At 34.0% G+C, this 19710-nt stretch overlaps 1 protein-coding gene across 1 annotated transcript in view; it reads left to right on the forward strand.

Annotated features, from left to right (window-relative positions):
- LOC120780088 (twitchin) overlaps positions 1-19710 on the forward strand; it is a 64096-nt gene that overhangs the window by 14690 nt on the left and 29696 nt on the right. Inside the window, 12 exon segments of the mRNA XM_040112366.1 lie at positions 67-440; positions 5368-5493; positions 6680-6990; positions 6992-7377; positions 7826-8179; positions 8337-10049; positions 13955-14854; positions 17654-18078; positions 18080-18184; positions 18186-18419; positions 18482-18617; positions 18808-19698. Coding sequence (XP_039968300.1) covers positions 67-440; positions 5368-5493; positions 6680-6990; positions 6992-7377; positions 7826-8179; positions 8337-10049; positions 13955-14854; positions 17654-18078; positions 18080-18184; positions 18186-18419; positions 18482-18617; positions 18808-19698 — 5955 coding nt within the window.

Below are 19710 nucleotides of genomic sequence, written 5' to 3' on the forward strand. Positions count from 1 at the left end.
TTTATGTACATATATTCAAATTGTATGTTTTCCCATTATTTGCACATTTCAATGTACCTAATATAGACTCAACGGCTTATATGACAGTCGGTGTAGAAGGTAATCCAGCGCCAACATTTAGATTCTACAAAGGTGTCAGCGAAATCATTGAAGGTGGCCGTTTTAAGTTTCTTACTGATGGTCAAACAAATTCTATTACACTTTGTATGCGAAAATGTAAGCCTAATGATGAAGGCAAATATAAAGTAGTTGTTGCAAATATAAACGGTGAAGATTCTGCCGAAATGCAATTGTATGTATCTGATTCTAGTGGCATGGATTTCCGGGCCATGCTCAAAAAACGTCGTTATCAAAAATGGGACAAAGAAGAAGAAGATCCCAATTGGGGTGAATTAAAACAAACTGAAAAACCATTGCCGACACTCAAAAAAGTAGAGAGGGTAAGAAGTGTTCAATACACAACATTCGATCATTGCAAATTAATCGTGCAAAATTACTAAATAATACTAACTAAACTGCCTAATGATAATACTATATATGTATACTGTATACGCAAAATCATTTTGCTTTGAGTAAAATACTAATGGATTTTCTTTATGTTAAAATTATTTTGGGAAATTTTCTGAAAAATCAAAATTCTGGTGTATATTTATAAATATTTCTTAATTATTTTATGGTAATCAAATTTGCAACAATTTGTTCACAAACATTTCATATATAACATATATCACTTCAATATCAGTGAACAAAAAAAATGTAGCTATATTTAACGAACATAGCCTAGAATATTTATGAAATAATAAAAGTACTATATAAATCGTAATGTAAACTAACGCGCTGTATCCGGAAAAAAAATTATGTATCTTATTAATGCACAAGGTATGTTCGAGCTGTATAACAGTTACCGCAATGCTGCAACCCTGATACTAACTTGATGATCTGTTACCGATATATGATGAGGCGTTGGCAGTGCTGACAGAATTTTCGCATAAAACGTGACACTTCCTCATCAAAGGTAACGCTTTCGCAATAAATTTGGAACGAACACATGTTTTAAGCATATGAATATATAGCATTAAGGACCTATGGATGGTTACGCCAAACTTGAGCTCCAAAGTTTCAACGAGACTGCACGAAAGAAATTGTGGTCTTTCCAAAAAACAACAGTGCTCGGCTCAAAAAAACTTATTTCAAATGTGTAAATGCCTCTAAATCCAAAGCCGGATGACTGATGGCAGTAAAATACTCTAATGTGCTTCACAGCACATTCCAATGTATATTTTTGTTCAAAGTAGAACATTTCAAAGCACTGTAAATCATGACGGGTAGAAGGTTTTCGACACTTTTGCAAAGTTAATCTGATCCCTTTAACAAATAGACTACAAGCAGTTAGTTAGCTATTAGTTACCAAATGTGATAGTCTTGCGGTTTACTTATCTTAATTGCTGTAGTTAGTAAGATTTTATGCATTTTTTTGTATACAAACATTTTTTATTTGACAAAGTGTCTTTATGAAATTCGGCATAGATTATTACATCACTCAACGAATCTCAAGGAAAAATGTGTGACTGATGTGCTAAGAGATCTGTGGAGTTTTTGCGGTGTCCTGATTACGAATTTGAGTTCGAAAATTCTTCATCACGTATAACTATTTTTGTCATTTCAGTAAATGGTGGGTGTTTGATATGTACATCCCTTGACTACATTAAAATGCCTTACGTGTTAAGAAATATTTAATTTAATTTTCGGTTTCATCTATTTACAATTAGCAAAAAATAGCCTCTATTGTCACAGTCACAAAATGACTGTAAAGTATTGTTATCGGAGACATCGCTACAATTTTCGAAGAAACTGTTCAGAACAGACTACTGCCATTTAAACTAGCTGATAAAAATCAGAATAAGGATCTTTTTATACCCTTTCATGCTAGGAAAATGCCCCTGTAAAGAGTATCATAACTTCGGTGCAGCCGAATTTAACGTTTTTTCTTGTTTTCGGTTAATATCTACACCAATATCATTCACGCTATCCGTCCTTTTGGAAAATAATAATTCTAATTTGGAGATTTTAATTATAATTACGAATTATGTTGGATAGCTTTTGCAGTTACATAAAGATTAAATTTAGTTTGAGTATTATAACATTTAAAATAATAGTTTTTCTGTTTAACGAACTAATCATGGTAAATTCAACTTTACAAAAATAATAAGAAAAGATTTAAATAAATATGACATACATTAATTACATTCCTCTGACTAAACAAACGCTCTGCTCTTTGTATTAAACATATGCATATGAAATAATGTATATCCGAAGCCTACATTACACACGGTATATGCATTGAATACCATACAAGTACACAAATGCATTAATTGAAGTGTTATACAAATTTATTAGACCATAAATGAAATCACACAAATCATACATATGTACATATATATGATCCAATGTAAAAACTAAAATTTTAATATATTTTATTTTCTATAATGCAAAAAACCACATGTATATAGGCACCTCGATCACGTAGGCCGTCCTTAGCTGAATTGATACCCGATTGGCCAACATTACACCCATTTCGACGCGAGGAGGTTCGACTCAGGCATGAGCCCTGAAATAATTTTACTATTTCGACAATTTTTTATATTCCTTACCAAAGAATTTTGGCACTCAATCTGAGTATTATTTAGTACTACATATTATATGTTGTCTATTTAAACTTTCTCTATCTCACATTTCCAAAAAAATACTGAATAATATTCGTAGTAATAATAATATTAATATTTATTTGTAATCAAACTCAATAATTCGGTTTAAATTTTACATATACATAAATGTATGTGCTTATTCATTTAGTTATTGTTTTCACTTAGACTTTCAGCGTTTTAAAACAGATTTATAAACTTTGAGCGCGTACGCCAACACTTTTCTAACCGTTAATGAAAAATTTTTGTGTGTACAATTTTTGCTTTCGAAAACAACTACTCTATTTCTTTACTCTTTGATTCTCAAACGTTAAGTTTTGAGTTTGTGTTTGATTATACGCTCGGTTTTTTCGTATATTTTTTGGACCTTTTAACACAGAAAATGGAAATTTTGCAATGCACTATTTTGTATCATACTGTAAAGGGCTTAGGCCAACGTCTACATTTTTAATACACAACATACATATTTTAACGATATCTATTTATAGATGTTGTACTAAAACTTTTTGAAAGTGTTCGAGGTTTTCGACAATTTGGATTTGCACTCGTAAAAGCCCAGCAGAAAAATATAACGATGCAAATTCTGGATTTGAAAAACCGCTAAATCCTTTTTAAATATTATATATTAAAGTATTCTTAAAAACTAAGTTACTTCAAGTTTTCGGGAAATTCTTGTAAAAAACTATCCCAGACTAAAATATAATAAAATCATCACCAACTTATGAATGAATTATTTATGTATATGCATGGCACGCTAATGAAATAAAATGGAGTTTGATCAAATACTAATTGGCATATTTTGACTGCCTGCACATACACACAGTGAGTAGAACAAGTTTACGTACAAAGTACTTTTGTGAAGAAATTCAATCAAATTTTTAATTTCTTATATATAAAATAGCAAACTCTTATATAATTATAAAGTAATAAAAATCAGAAGGATAAAAAACAAAAAAACATAAGGAAACTCAAATTTTAACATAAAGAAGTTTACATAAAACTTTGAAACATTAAGGTAAATTATTTTTTGTGGTAAAATAATTTTGGTTGGTCCTTCTTTTGAAATAATTACTCCGACGTATGCTCGGACTAACACTTACTATATATGTCATTTCTTTCATTTTTCTCCCATTCAGCTTGCTTAAAGTCCCCTTGGATGATATCTGTGAAAGGGTATACCCTCCCCATTACGGTTTCCATCTGTTGTACATAAGATATATCGAGTTGGGCCTAGCGAACTCCGTTTCGTTACAACAGCTCCTATCGATTGCTTCTCTGCTATAAATTTTGAAAAGTTTTAAACACAAATGGTTGATTACTGTTAGATTTACACGAAAAACGCAGTAAAAAACGACGAGAAAATGACGTTAGCTTTTTGATGTGATTTTGAATGAAAAAAATTGTCCAATTACAGTGTGTTTTAGTTGGATTTTCAGAATGTGCATAAACTTTATTTGTTCACTGTACATAATTATTATACTAACATATAAATGAAAGCATTTTATCTGTAGGGTACATGCAGTCAAGCATACAAAATAAATAACATAAGAATTAACACGTAAAAATATATATCTGCATTTAACTTATATTTTTAATACAAATGCGACCTAAAAATCACAATTAAATGCCTAAAAACTATTTGTATTTATTTATGATTCTATTTATTTATTATAATATAATTACATTTACTATAAGCTGCATTAATATATTTTTATGTTTTATATCATCATGTATCACACATATGGTACACATACCTATACAAAATGTATATAAAGCCAAAATTGTTAACATTTAAGCGCCTGCTTAAAATCAGTAATTTTATTATAACAAGGTTGTTAAGTTGGCATAGCAAAGAACACAATTTCAAAAAATAGAATCCCTTTTTTATTTTGATTTAGAAGATATTTTCTCAATTAATGTAAAATTTTAATAAAGTATTCTTAAGGATTTGTTTTATTTTGGAGTATGTGTTTTGTTTTCTTACCAAATGCTTAACTTTTCATCCAACTTAATAAATATCCTATTGGAATTTTGTGTACTTATTGTAATATGTGTACATATATATATGTGCCACAAATTTCTTTCACATTCAAATACACCACTAAAAGTTGAATTTTTGTAAACTCCCAACTGAAAACGTAACACTTAACAAAAAAAAAGTTTATAAAAAGTTTTTTGTATCACATATATGTATGCGCCGTAGTATAAATATGAAATCTATATTCTGCTTGCATCTATACTTACCGAATACGAGTAGCAGAATATGTACGTATTTTCAATTGACGTACATGCAATCAATCAGTTGGAAAGCGTTGTTAGTTATTTTGCTAATTTTTGCGGACACAATTTTGGTGTTGCCCGAACAAAATAAATATAATATGATGTATGACAATTGAAAAATTATTTATACAATATTATTTCTTTTCCCATTTTTGACAACGCAAACCTTAATTTCGTCTTTTCCCAAAAACAAACAAAAACGGCCGGCGTTACCGACATATAAACTAAATGGAATATAACAACAATTGCTGCGTTAAATTTAAAAATACGACTTAAAATATTAAAAATTACTTACGGAATGATCAATAATAAATTTAAATTAAATGTACACTTATAATAATCTAAATAAAAATTAACCATTCAATCAAACATATTAAAAAAATAGAAGCAAGAATCCTTCTTAAGTCCGCTCATCGATCAATTTGCCAAGGAAGGTAAAGACAAGAAAGTTGTATTTGAAGCGCGTTTTAGTAAGCCAAATTGTAAACCCAAGTGGATGTTGCGAAAAGATGTAAGTATACAAAAAAAGATAACTAAAAGTTTAATTTAATGGTGTGGGATCAACTACTATATACAAATAATATATATTCACTTTTTAATAAAAATTTTTAAGCCAAGTATACATTTCTGTTTACCACCCACTACAATTATAAGAGATATTTGGCTTAATAACGTAACCCAGAATAGGCAAATTTAGACGGTTGATCCCTCAAGTACTTGGATTGTAATTGTTATGTACAGTCCTTTAGGAATCCAGCTTAAAAACTCCTGCAGTTGAAAACCGGATATAAAACAAACCGCCCTGACCCTATAACAAACTAGATGCTTAGTTTCTATTACCGTTATTTCGCTTAGATATTTTAAAGAATGCGAACCGCGCTGTTTTAGCCTTGATCTGGCTAATGAGGAACAATCTTCTTCTAAACAGCTGATGCAACTGGCATCGTATAAAATGTTTAATATTACCGGAAGAATCCTGATCGGACAATGTCCAGTAAGAACTCTTACAACCATTGAAAAGTGTGCTTTGTTGAGAGGGAAGAGTTGATTGGACCTCTTGCGATTTACATTGGGCCAGAAGGACCTTCCTACTGTACAGCTGCTGACTGGTTTGCTGAGCTGGTCTGAGGTTCGACAATTCAGTAGTGAACCACAAGAAGCCAACGTCGTACAAGTTCACATTTCGAAGTTATTGAGACTTAAGTACCTGTCACAACAACTCTCTAGCATTGTAGCTTCTTACAATACCACGATGGCCAATTAATTATATTCAACATGTCATACAGTTGAATTTTTTTCCTATTTAAACCAAAATCTGTAACTGCTAAGCTATTTATACAGATTAATTTCTGCCGATTTCTCTAATATATAAAAATCGATGAATTACATATATAAGAATATACCCTTTAGATGTGAGCACGTTTTTATATACCTATGTACGTATATATATAGGGCATAAAGCAGCTTGAGTGAACACTGCTCCGCTAATTTCAACTTCTGAAATATTGCTGTCGAATATGATTCACGCAAAGCTCTCAATTAGTTATATAAAACTTAGTTATACTTATAAATAGCGTCTTTTGAATACCTAAGAATATGTTTTATCATATATACATATGTATAGTTTCCCATCAATATTTTTTATTTGCTATAACAGTTGAAACGATATCTTACTAAAATATTTTATCCGAAAAAAGGAACTGTTCACTGGCAGCAAATACAAATTCAAGAATGAGAACGACACTTACCAGTTGATTGTCATGAATCCCAAAGTGGAAGATGGCGGCAAATATACCATAGAAATCGGTGGCGTATCCAGCACTGCATTTTTGAACGTCGAAGAAGCTGATCCCAGCTATACATTTACTAAACCGCTTAAGAAAAAAATTGAAGGATTTACGCAACATGAGACCACTTTGGAGTGTGCCGTTAGCAGTAGCATGGCCAACGTGACCTGGTTCAAAGACAATAAGAAAATCGAGTCCGATGACCCACGTTATCTAATATCAAGATATAAATGGAAACCTCAAGCTCATAATCAAAGATTCTGTACTCGAAGATACTGGTCAATACCGTTGTCAATTAGATAAACAACCAGAGAAGACTGAGACTGCGGTGAAAATTGTCGAATACCCATATAAATTTGTGAAAGTATTAAAATCACTACAATGCATTGAAAAAGACAATATAACACTTGCGTGTGAAATTGATGACGCTACCGGCGAAGTGCAATGGTGGCGCGGTGATGAAGAAATCAAGGGTGATAAACGCATGCAAATTGTTAAAGATGGTCGAAAACGCAAACTGATTATCAAAGATTGTAAGGTCAGTGATGCTGGGCAATTCAAATGTACAACAAATGCTGACAAAACTGAAGCTGAAATTGTAATTAATTGTAAGTTGTGAAATTAAATTTAAAGTTAGAAGATTAATTATTCGCAATCATACCTAAGGCAATGGTTCAAAGCGAGGATTCTTTACTTACTTGGTTTTGCTTACTGTCAATAAGTAACTAAAATGTAGTAAAATTTATCATTTGTTTGAAGCGCTTCCAAGCGTCATTTGACAATAATTGATGGCTTATTTTAGGGCGATATTTGGGCAAAGGATAGTAAAGTACATTAAAAAGTCAAATACAACTGCATTTTATGTCGAAATATGCTGTTTTCTAAAAGGCGACTTTTAACCACGCTACGTAATACGTTAACCTTTAGGAAAACCAAAATAATTTTTTTTTTCGAAAATGAATATTATAATAATATGCACAGACTGCAAATGTGTACATGGATATGTTCTGTAGTAAATTTGTTATTTTTTTCTGTTGACTTGCGTGCATTTTTTAGATCAGAATCGTTTTAATAAAAAGCTCAAGGACACAGATGCTGTGGAGCGTGAAAAGCTGGTACTCGATGTCGAATTGCAAGATCAAACTGCACCTTGCGAGTGGAAAATCAATGGTAATCCTGTAGAGCCAAATGATCGTATTGAAATTAAAAATCTTGGTGGTGGCAAGCACCAGCTGATTTTCAATAATCTTGCCCTGGGCGATGAGGGTGAAATAACATGTGAATCTGGTAAACTGTCTTCAACTTGCAAACTAACAGTGCGCAAAGGTGAAAGTCGACCAAATATTGACTGTCCGGACGAATTCGCTGGTCCAATAAATGCGCCTGTAGTGCTCGAGGTACCATACAAAGGTAATTTTGTTCAGTGCTTTATTACTCTTTAGAACTTTAAATTCCATTTCAAAAACCGTTTACCGTTTTTATGATATTAATTGCATTTGACTGTCATAATTTATCTTCGTCAATTGGTGTTAATTAATCTAAAATATCATTGTTTTTATTCTTATAGTTAACGGTACAAGGCAAACTGCCGTGGAGGCTAAATTAGTGAAGGATGGTAAACCATTGCCTGTTAAAGAAGTTGAAGTGGGTGTAACTGAAGATAAAATAACATTTAAAATTAAGAAGCCAGCGCGTGACCTTTCAGGTCCATATGAAATAAAACTATATAATGGTCAAGGTGAAGATATTAAGAATGTAACAGTTATATTCCAAGATGTTCCGCAGTCACCACGAAATGTCGATGTAGTTGAAGTTTTCCAGACATCTTGCAAAGTGACCTTCGATAAACCCAACGACGATGGGGGTTCACCAATTATTAAATATGTAGTCGAACGCCAAGATCTAAGCAAAAAGCAAAGCTGGGAAGTTGTCGCTGAGGTTCAGCCACAAGAAAAACTCTTTAAGAAGATAGAGGACCTTACGCCAAAAAGACAATACAGATTCCGTATACGTGCTGTAAATAAGATTGGTCCATCGGACCCTGCTCTTTTCAAGAACATTGTATTAGCAAAAGATCCATGGGATGAACCCGGCAAACCGAAAAATGTCGATGTTACAGATTGGGATAAAGATCATGCTGATTTAAAATGGGATGCACCCGACAGTGATGGCGGTGATCCAATAACTGCCTATATTATTGAATACAAAGAAAAATTCTCTAATGATTGGGTAGCAGGCAAGAAAGTTTCTGGCGACGTTTGTGAGGGTACGGTAGATGGATTAAAAGAGAGACAACAGTATGAATTCCGAATCCGTGCTGTTAACAAGGCTGGTCCCGGTGAACCCAGCGACAAAACGAAAGCTATAATTGCTAAATGCCGATTTGTAAAGCCATTCATAGTTGGTGATTGTCTAAAAAATGTTGTAGTAAAAAGAGGTCAAACTCTTCGTTTCGATATCAAATATGATGGTGAACCAGAACCAGAGGCTAAATGGTACAAAGGTACAGAAGACTTGAGTTTCGATAATCAACGTATTACAGTTGACCAAATGGAACGAAATTCATGCGTTACCATTAAAAAGGCAGTTCGAAAAGATACTAGTATTTACAAGATTGTGTTATCCAATAGTTCTGGTACTATTGAAAGTGAAGCACAGGTAACTGTATTGGACAAACCATTAGCTCCCGGTGGTCCTATGGATCCTGAAGAAGTAAGAGCTGATCATATCAAAATGAAATGGAAGCGTCCACAGGATGATGGTGGTTGCGAAATAAGTGGTTATGCATTGGAAAGAATGGACGAAGAAACAGGACGTTGGATACCTGCGGGTGAAGTTGGTCCAGACGAGACCTCTTTCAATTTTAAAGGCCTTACTCCAAATAAAAAATATAAATTCCGCGTCAAGGCTCTTAATAAAGAGGGTGAATCTGAACCATTGGAAACCACCGAGCCTATTATTGCCAGGAATCCCTACGATCCACCAAGCCCACCTAGCAAACCAGAAATTTCAGATTACGATAATAAGAGCGTTACACTTAAATGGAAGCGTCCATCGTCCGATGGGGGTAGGCCCATATTGAACTACATTGTTGAGGTGAAAGACAAATTTTCACCAACATGGAGTGAAATAGCCAAAACTGAAGGTTCCACCCCAGAACTATATGTCGATGGGCTTAAGGAGAAAATGATTTACCAATTTAGGGTACGCGCTCTTAATAAGGCGGGCGCCTCAGAACCTTCTGAACCAACCGACAATCATTTATGCAAACATAGAAACCGTAAGTTAACTAATATAGGTTATTTACAGCTGTTGTTTCAACATGAATATCTTATATTGATGAAAAAGCTTAGCTTGCATTATTTTATGCTTTCAACTGACAAATATATGCACTTGGAATATTGGTAATGATATCTAAAATAAAAAAAACATATTTTGCTAAACACATGTATCCTGAACGATATTGGTTCCATAAATACCAACCACATTCATGATACATGTTAAAACATATACGTATACCTAGTAAGAAGTTCCAACTAATGGAACATTAACTAAGAATTTGTTTCTATGTGAACAGTGTAAAACTAGTCTGACTCTAATTATCATCATTCAGCTTTTCATATTGCGTGAGTATTTTTTTTAATATAAGTATCTAAATATTATAAAAAAAACAACAGTTTTTGGAGAAAATTTCACCTTACTTCAACTAAAATCTGCGCGTGGTATGTGTAAAATGCATCTGCAACTAGCTTCAAATCGACAGATCTGAAAGATATTACCTCCCGTTATCTCGTTTTACTAATTCTATGGGATAAGCGATTTTTGGAACCTTAGAGCCCAGTTTTGTTTGCATATTTGCTATGTGTTGAAATATTCAGAGGTGTTGTGGAATCCAAAACAAATTTGAATAGTTTTCAAAATTGTAAACCAATTCTGATTTTCAATGGTGTCGGAGAATCTGATTGAATTCTCGTATTTTCGAACACTCGCAAAAACATATGTTCGCACGTATGAACAAAAAATAGCAAGACTTTGATCACAATTTTAAAATTCTTACTTTATTCTTCAAAATCTTTGCCCCTCAAAGTAATCCCCCTTGGCCCCAATAAATAAGTGCAAACGTTTTTTCCAATCCTCGAAACAGATGTTAAAGTCAATGTCCGGAACAGCTTTTAATGCGAGTAGCGAATCACGTTTAATGCCTTTAATTGACTCGAAACGGTTTCCCCGGAGCGGTTGTTTGAGTTTCCTGAATTACCAGAAAACACACGGAGCTAAATCAGGCGAATACGGTGGTTGCGGCACGATATTGGTTGAAATTTTTGAATAGCTTCGCTCAAACGACGAATTTCACTCAAATAATATTCCTTGGTGACAGTTTGGCTGGTCGGAAGAAACCAATGGCGCCTTCATTTTTCTTATATCCAAATGATCTTTCAAAATGATTCTCACTGATCCTTTCGATATTCTAACGATGATAGTTAGATCTCTTGCTGTTAATCGTTCGTTACGTTCTCAGGTATTTTTATTGACGTGTTAATCATCAGTTTATGTTGATGGCGATCCTGGACGCGGTTCGTCGTTAACGCGTTCTCGGCCCCTTTCAATTATTTTATCAATCAAAACCACTTGCTCGGTGTAAAGAGTTTTCACCGAAGGTCTTTTCCAACATTCTGAATGTTTATTTATGAAAAAAAAACCGGGTATTTTAAAAGGATTTACAAAACGTATTAAACGTATTTTAACACCAAATGCGTCTATCTGAATTTTTTTTTCAAAAATAATTTTAGGTTTTATTCTTATGTTGTCCCTTATTGAGACGAAAATAAATAAATTTGTAATAATAAAATAAGTTGATTTCTTAACTTACACTTAAAGCTGTCAGCGATCATCTTCTTGTGTTGTTTTGATAGCAAAACCGATAAAATTGGTTTGCGTGACACCCGAAACTAATACAACACCCCTTATTTACTTCATTTAGGAACATAATTAATTTTATATTTCAACCCATTAGAAATTAATAAATGACAATCACACTCTTCCGCATAGTTGAAACAGCTAAAAATACACTGAGAAGTCCTTTGTGTTACCATATTTAATCACATCGTATTATTTTTGTTCTTTTCTTATTACCTTTTTTCACCCTACTTGTGCATGCATTTATTCATACTTATATGTATATGTAAATTCTGTCGATATACTTTTAACTTTCGTAAATTTTATACTCTTGCAAAATGTTGCTACAAAGTATAATAGTTTTGTTCATCTAACGGTTGTTTATAATAGACATAGAGTTATGAAAATGACCGGGATGACGAGACGAATTGAATTCCGATAGACAGTCTGTCTCTCCAACCATCTGTTCATCTGTGCAAGCGATAACTTGAGTAAAAATTTAGTTATCTTCATGAAATTTGTTACACATGTTCCTTGACTCCAAGGTGTGTTGGTATTGCAGATGGACGGAACCGGCCTATTACCACGCCACAATACGCCATTAATCGAAAACATAACTAAGCGCTTAATTACACAGGTCAACAAATTTGTAACTTTTTTTGTCACATGAAAATTTATATCAAATTTTGAATTGCCCACCAAATAATAATATATCAATGAAAAAAAATGTACACATCATGTTTTCTTGTGACATCAAAACATATATTTTTGTAAAAAGTACAAAATTGAGCCACACTTACAGAATTATTTCCTAATATCTAATAGATACTTATGATTTTCTTGAATATTTGGCTTCCAGTAGGTCCCTTTTAAGTCTCCAACAATAGTCTGCTAGCATTCCTGGGCCCCATTTCCCTTGATAACGCTTCTCCATTAAGGAAATGTCTTGATGGAACCTCTCACCTTGTTCGTCACTCACAGCACCCAAATTTGCCGGAAAGAAATCCAGATGAGAGTCCAGCATACGTATTTTCAAGGACATATTACACCCCAAAGCTTTAAATGATATTTTGAACAACATTCACAAAACATTTCCAGGCGAGTTTTTCCTGATCATTCAGTTTTCCTTCAAAGCTCTTATCCTTCATCAATTGCCGTATTTGTGGACCTACAAATATTCCCTGCTTGATTTCTCTTTTAGATATAAAAATCCATCTCCATCTTTCGGACTAGAATTATCATTTTTTGATCGATTTGGAGGCATCGGCACAGGCAGCTCGGCACTATGTAGGATGGGTCTCTTGGCCAAAGACAAGTTTGGATACTGGATAGTGTGTTTGAATTTGGTGGTAATACCTTTTGTTTGAGTCAAACAAAAATAACAATCACTTACATGATCCTTTGGTTCGGTCCAAATCATTGGTATAGCAAATGACAAATGTCTAGGTTCTTGTTTAGCACAACCTAAAAGGAGTCTCACACACGTTACACAACATTTATGTGGAACCCAGGATTTGTCTTGATTGCTCACAGGAAAACCAAAATAGTCTAAATAGCACTGTTCAATTAGTGATATGAAATTTCGACGCTGAGATGTAAAAGTTAATTCTTCAAACATATAACAAAAATTGTCCGGGTTGTTCAAACCCTTTCGTGGCATATATACGATCTAACTAATGTAAATAAAATGTAATTTAGCAAACACAATAGTTACCCAGTCGACTAAATGCAGTTATGTAAACAAAGAAACGTATATGTATGAGGTCAGAAATGAATAGGTAGCTGTCACAAGAAAACTGGATGTGATAGAAACAAAACTGTTAAATATTTTTAATGAGGGTACACCAACATAAATAAAAATCATAACAAAGTTCATGTGACAAAAACAGTGTTTGCCAGTGTTATTAGACAAAAACAACGCTTCCTTGCCACATAACACAATTTTAAGCTTCATCTTATGCTTTTACTTTCCGAATAAAACTTTGCACGAATAGTGACCTTGAGGTGTGCCACCTTACTTACTTATCCAAGTCGGACCAAAACTATTCAATTCGAATATATTATGTTATGCCGGTTTCTATTGTGAACTTTTTACCAAAAGTTTCGGTCAACCTTTCGGATATATTATTAAAATTCGAAATATTTCGGCTTTGTTCCTTGCAAGGTTCAAGAGTGTAAAATGTTCTGTTACACCTAAACTTAGCTTGCTCTTATTTGTTTTTTTTTTATTTACTGTATGATAAAAATGTCACATTTCATTAATATTAACTTACACGTAAATTTCGGCAGTAAAACCACAAATCGACCGTTCAACATTTAAGAGGGTTATAATTAAGACTGGGCGCACCCACAAATGGTCAGTTGATGTCATTGGTGAACCGGTTCCAACTGTGCATTGGAGCTGGCGAGATGATATACCACTCTCCACTGGCGATCGAATTAAAATTGAGAACGTCGATTATCATACCGACTTCGTTATTACGAATGTAGTGCGTAAAGATAGCGGAATGTATACATTAAAAGTTGAGAATCGAAACGGTGTAGACCTAGAGACCGTAGAACTGATTGTGCATGGGAAGCCAACATCGCCGAAAGGACCGCTAACCGTGAGCGATGTAACAGCGAATGGATGTAAGTTACAATGGAAAAAGCCTGAGGATGATGGTGGTGTACCAATTAAAGAGTATGTCATCGAAAAAATGGACACAGCTACCGGCAAGTGGGTACGCGTAGGCCGTTCACCTGGTGAAAAGGAGCCGCCCAGTTTTGATGTAACAGGCTTAAATCCGGGATCCGAATATAAGTTCCGTGTTTGTGCGGTTAACGATGAAGGTGAATCTGAACCGTTAATCACATTGGTTGATGTAGTTGCCAAAGATCCATATGATGAACCGAATAAACCAGGAACTCCAGAAATCACCGACTTCGATAACCAAAGCATTTCCATAAAGTGGACTCCGCCCAGCAATGACGGTGGTGCACCAATTGAAAAATATATAATCGAGAAAAAGGATAAATCGAAGCCTGATTGGGAAAAGGCTATTGAAGTCCCTGGAAACCAATTGGACGCTTGCATAGATAGACTACAAGAGTATGGAGAATATCAATTTAGGGTTATTGCCATAAACAAGGCCGGCCTATCGCCACATTCAGATCCCAGCAAAGTTCAGGTCGCCAAATACAAAAAACGTAAGTATTTTTTTTATTTTTAGAAGTATAGAACGACGAAAAGTACTCAAAAATTGTCGTAGTAGTATGCAATAACTAAATTCCAAAAAAGTTCAAAAAACTACATTCAACTTATCTGAGTTAATCTGAAATAACCTGGGGTCGAATCGTTACATCCGTGAACGTATCACTCGTCACGTAAAAGCCCGTATTTCGTATTATGACATACGTGATCGTAACGTTTCTATCGTAATCTAGCATGATGACATACGTGAACGAGTCTATAAACGTATCCGTTCATTCGAATGCAAATCGTAATAGACAAATTTATGGAAATGTGAGCAAATTTTTTTAAATTTTATTTTTTTTATAAGTTTTAGTAATAAAGAACATAAATATGAAACCATTCCATTCATTGGTTGGTCTCATTAAAAATTAAAAACAAAATTTATTTATATGAACAAAATTTTTGTATTCTTGTTGACATTAAAAATAAAATTATTTACAAGGTAAAGGACATATACAATTTCGAATAAAATTTATTAAAGAATACTTTATTTGGTCTCTCGCAATCGACCAAACGATTTGCGGTCCACTTTTGTGGGGTGGTACCTTCCTCTCGTGCCATATCCTAAAATTCTCCACCGTCTTTTTAAAATTCCAATGCTTTGTTCAACGATACATCTACAAAGAAAATTTTGTTAATGAGGATTCATAATTTGTTTTTTTTTTATACCTACGCTATTGCTACGATATCTTAGCTATCTCCGCATTATTTTTTTATCCCCACCACTTTCACTAGAGCTCAAATAAAAAAACAAAGTTGGATCCATATTGATATTTAATTAGCTTTTGTTAGTTTATCGAAAATTTCGCAACATTTTTGACAGTTCTACATCTATTGTGACCTAAAAATACGATACAAAGCAATGTGCATTATGATCCGTTTGCTATAGTGATTGAAGTATCACGTAATTTTCTTTCGTATGTTTGCCGATCGGTGCACGGATGTAACGATTCGACCCCTGAATGACATGTGCAGTATGTATCTGTCCGTTTATTCTGCAACAAATGAATTGAGTAAAAGTTTTTACAAAAATAATTTTTATACTCTTAAGCATACGTAATGTATGCTGATGGCTGCTTCTTAATGAAACAGCGTTAATTCTTTTCGATACCACATGCCATCTATATACTATAAAAAAAGAATGTCTAGAATGGCTGAAAATTGGTGGTAAGACATTTTTAATATCAAAAGAAAAGATCGCATTGACAGTTACTTTGGCAAGTCAATACAGCTACTTTGCTAGATTATGGGCGAACGACGTACAGACATTCATAGCAAGCCAAAAGCAACACCTAAAAAAAAAGCGCAATAGATGCAATGTTGATAAAAAGTTCAATTATAATTTGAGATGAATGCATAATGGCTCACAAATAAAACACGCAATAGTATAATTAAACGGCAACAATGAAATTTCTGGAGATGCTGTTCTACTACTGTCTGGTGATTGACAGCCCGGTCATTCTTCGCTTTTCTTAAGCCAACGAGGTTATCGAAAGTTTAAGCAGTCGTTTTTATGTTGAAGTGTTGAAATGCTTCTATTGACCATAAATATATGCAAACAATGGCAAACCGATCCAAACTCAGGAATATTACAATAGCTAGATATTTGGGGTAGAATGCATCAACGGCTACCCAGTGCCAAACTATTTCTGTACTCCTGTTAACGATAAAATTTTATTTATTGAGAATATATTATTGAAAGTATGGTAATATTTAATTATTTGGTTTATAACTGGCTCAGTAATCAAGCTACATTAGCGTCCAAAAGCCTAGCTATCAGATGTATTTTATATGTTGCTGATGAAAGTGAAAACTATCTAGATATACTCGAAATGACATCACATAATCTTCGGTTGAAAATTGGTTCACCTATTTTTATTCTGCGTAATTTAAATTCAATTATGAAATAGTAAGCTTTTGGTAATAAAAAAACTTACAGGAAATGTTATGTAGCAGCAATTTCAGCTGGAAAATCTACTAAAAAGTTGTCTTCTAGTCACGTTTTCCAATGAGACTGTTGGAATGTACGATACAAATACAGTAGATTAAATTGAATTTGAACATTAATTAATTAAAAAACTACAATTAGAGTCAATCCACGTAAAGTTTGACATGAAATTTTTATTAAATTGAGAAAGCATGAAATGGGTAGTTTATTGCACCGCATACTTCCCAAAAACCATTTCTTGAAAGTTTCCCTCCCCCATTCCGTAGTTTGTTATTATTAGTAGCAGTCAAACTTTTTAGCCCGATTTAATGAAAAATTAATATCTCGAAAAGCATTCGAGCGATATGACTGAAATTTTGTGGATTTTTTACCTTAATTGTTTAAACAATTGAAATATGGAAAAAAGTTTGTTCAATAATTTTATTATTAAAAATTAAGAATGACTACTACTATTTCATTATCTCAAATTTTATTAACTAATAACTTTGAAAATTACACAATTGTTACAAATTTGAACATAAAGTTAATAAAAAAGAAATTCAACATCTTTGTTGATTTGTGATTAATAGCTACTCAAAGGAAATATGTATCAGCCATTTTCCAATTTTGAAGTAATGTTCAAATTTTAACCCAGTAATTTCTTACCCCGGAATAATGTTTACAGTTTTATTCATAAAATACAATTTTACTATATTGAATAGTTTATAATTAACGTATACCTTAGCCACAGCAGAGCGTGGACGGAATCCTCTAGTAGACTAACTGTGAAAATATGACCAATTTACTATTTATATATGTTTATTAGTTAAACCGAGAATCGATCGTACAAATCTGAAGCCACTCTTAATACGTGCTGGTAAGCCAATTAAATATGATATCAATGTACGCGGAGAACCCCCACCAATCATTAATTGGTATCAAAATGACAAAGAGTTAAAAACTGAGACGTTGCCTTCGAATTATGAGATTAAAAACATGCCGCATAATACTAAAATCTCAATTATTGAAACGGAACGCAAGCACACCGGTACCTACAAAATACATGCTGTCAACGAGCACGGTGAGGATGAAGCCGATGTTGAAGTCAATATTCTAGGACCGCCAGCTAAGCCAAAAGGGCCGCTTGAAATTAAAGATATAACGAAAGATAGTTGTAAGCTGAAATGGAAGAAACCAGAAGATGATGGAGGCAAGCCAGTTACAGCCTATCAAGTTGAGAAGTTTGACAAGAAAACAAGGGCGCTGGGTACCTGTTGGGCGCACCTCCGGCAATGATACGGAAATCGACGTCAAAGGCCTTCAAGAGGGCCATGAATATCAATTTCGGGTCAAAGCTTATTAATGAAGAAGGTGAATCAGAACCACTTGAAAGTGAGGGTAGTATTGTTGCCAAAGATCCTTACACCACTGCTGGTAAGCCGAGTGTGCCAAAGATTGATGATTATAATGAACATATGGTTAAATTAAAATGGGAACCTCCTAATGACAATGGAGGTGCGCCAATCACAGGTTATGTAATTGAAAAGAAAGACAAATATTCGGCTATTTGGGATGAGGTGTTAGTAACAAACGTGAGTATAAAGATTTTTAAGTTGTACGAAAATATTTATAATCGAAATTTTTATATTTCCAGACACCTAATGCAGAGGCAACCGTTGATGGTCTAATTGAAGGCAATGTCTATCAATTCCGTGTTCGTGCTGTAAATAAAGCCGGCCCTGGTGAACCTAGTGCTGCGACGGAACCTCACGTAGCTAAGCCAAGAAATTGTAAGGAAAATCAATACCGTTTCACGTCTACCACATCCCACGGCTATAAAATGCTTCATGCTTTTTCAATAGTTAACAATATTTAATCTAATGTTTTTCAGGAAATATTAATTGCTAAGCAAAGCTTTTTTGTTGAAATCTATATGTACTTTTAATTGAAATTTATTAATAAACGTTTAATGATTATTAGTGATACCGCATATCAACCGCGACAAAATGAAGCCTATAAAAGTGCGAGCAAGTCAAACAGCTAAGTTTGATGTTGATGTAAAAGGTGAACCAGCACCAACACTTACATGGATATTCAAGGAGAAAGAGCTATCCAACGACAACCAAGTGCGTTTGGAAAATGAGGAATATAATACGAAACTGACGATACTGTACACAACACGTGGCCAAACCGGCACTTATAAATTAAAAGCTGAAAATATAAATGGCGTCGATGAGGCAGAAGTTGAAGTTGTTGTACTGGACAAACCGTCAAAACCTGAAGGACCTCTAGTAGCATTTGATATACTTAAGGAAGGTTGCAAACTGAAATGGAGAAAACCAAAAGATGACGGTGGCGTACCACTGACTAGTTATGTAATTGAAAAAATGGACACATCAGTTGGTCGATGGCTGCCAGCAGGCTCTGTTGATCCTGAAAAGACAGAGCATGAAATTAAAGGTCTTGAGCCTAATCATCGGTATCAGTTCCGTGTTAAGGCGGTCAACGAGGAAGGCGAATCAGAGCCTTTAGAAACTGAGAATGTAATGGTGGCAAAGAATCCGTTTGATGTGTCCGCACCACCTGGTTTACCAGAGTTAGAAGACTGGGATGAAAATCATGTTAAACTAAAATGGGAGCCGCCAATTCGCGATGGAGGTGTTCCAATAACTGGCTATGTAATTGAAATGATGGACAAAGATTCTGGGGAGTTTATCAAAGCCGCGGAAGTTGATGGCCCGATATGTAAGGCCACAGTTAAGAAACTAGAAGAAGGACAGCAATATAAATTCCGAGTACGCGCCATAAATAAAGCCGGCACTTCTGAGCCATCTGAGCAAACTAACTGGCATACAGCCAAGCCACGCTTCCGTAAGTAATACA

The sequence above is a fragment of the Bactrocera tryoni genome, unplaced genomic scaffold (assembly GCF_016617805.1).
Source record: "Bactrocera tryoni isolate S06 unplaced genomic scaffold, CSIRO_BtryS06_freeze2 scaffold_139, whole genome shotgun sequence".
NCBI classification, from domain to species: domain Eukaryota; kingdom Metazoa; phylum Arthropoda; class Insecta; order Diptera; family Tephritidae; genus Bactrocera; species Bactrocera tryoni.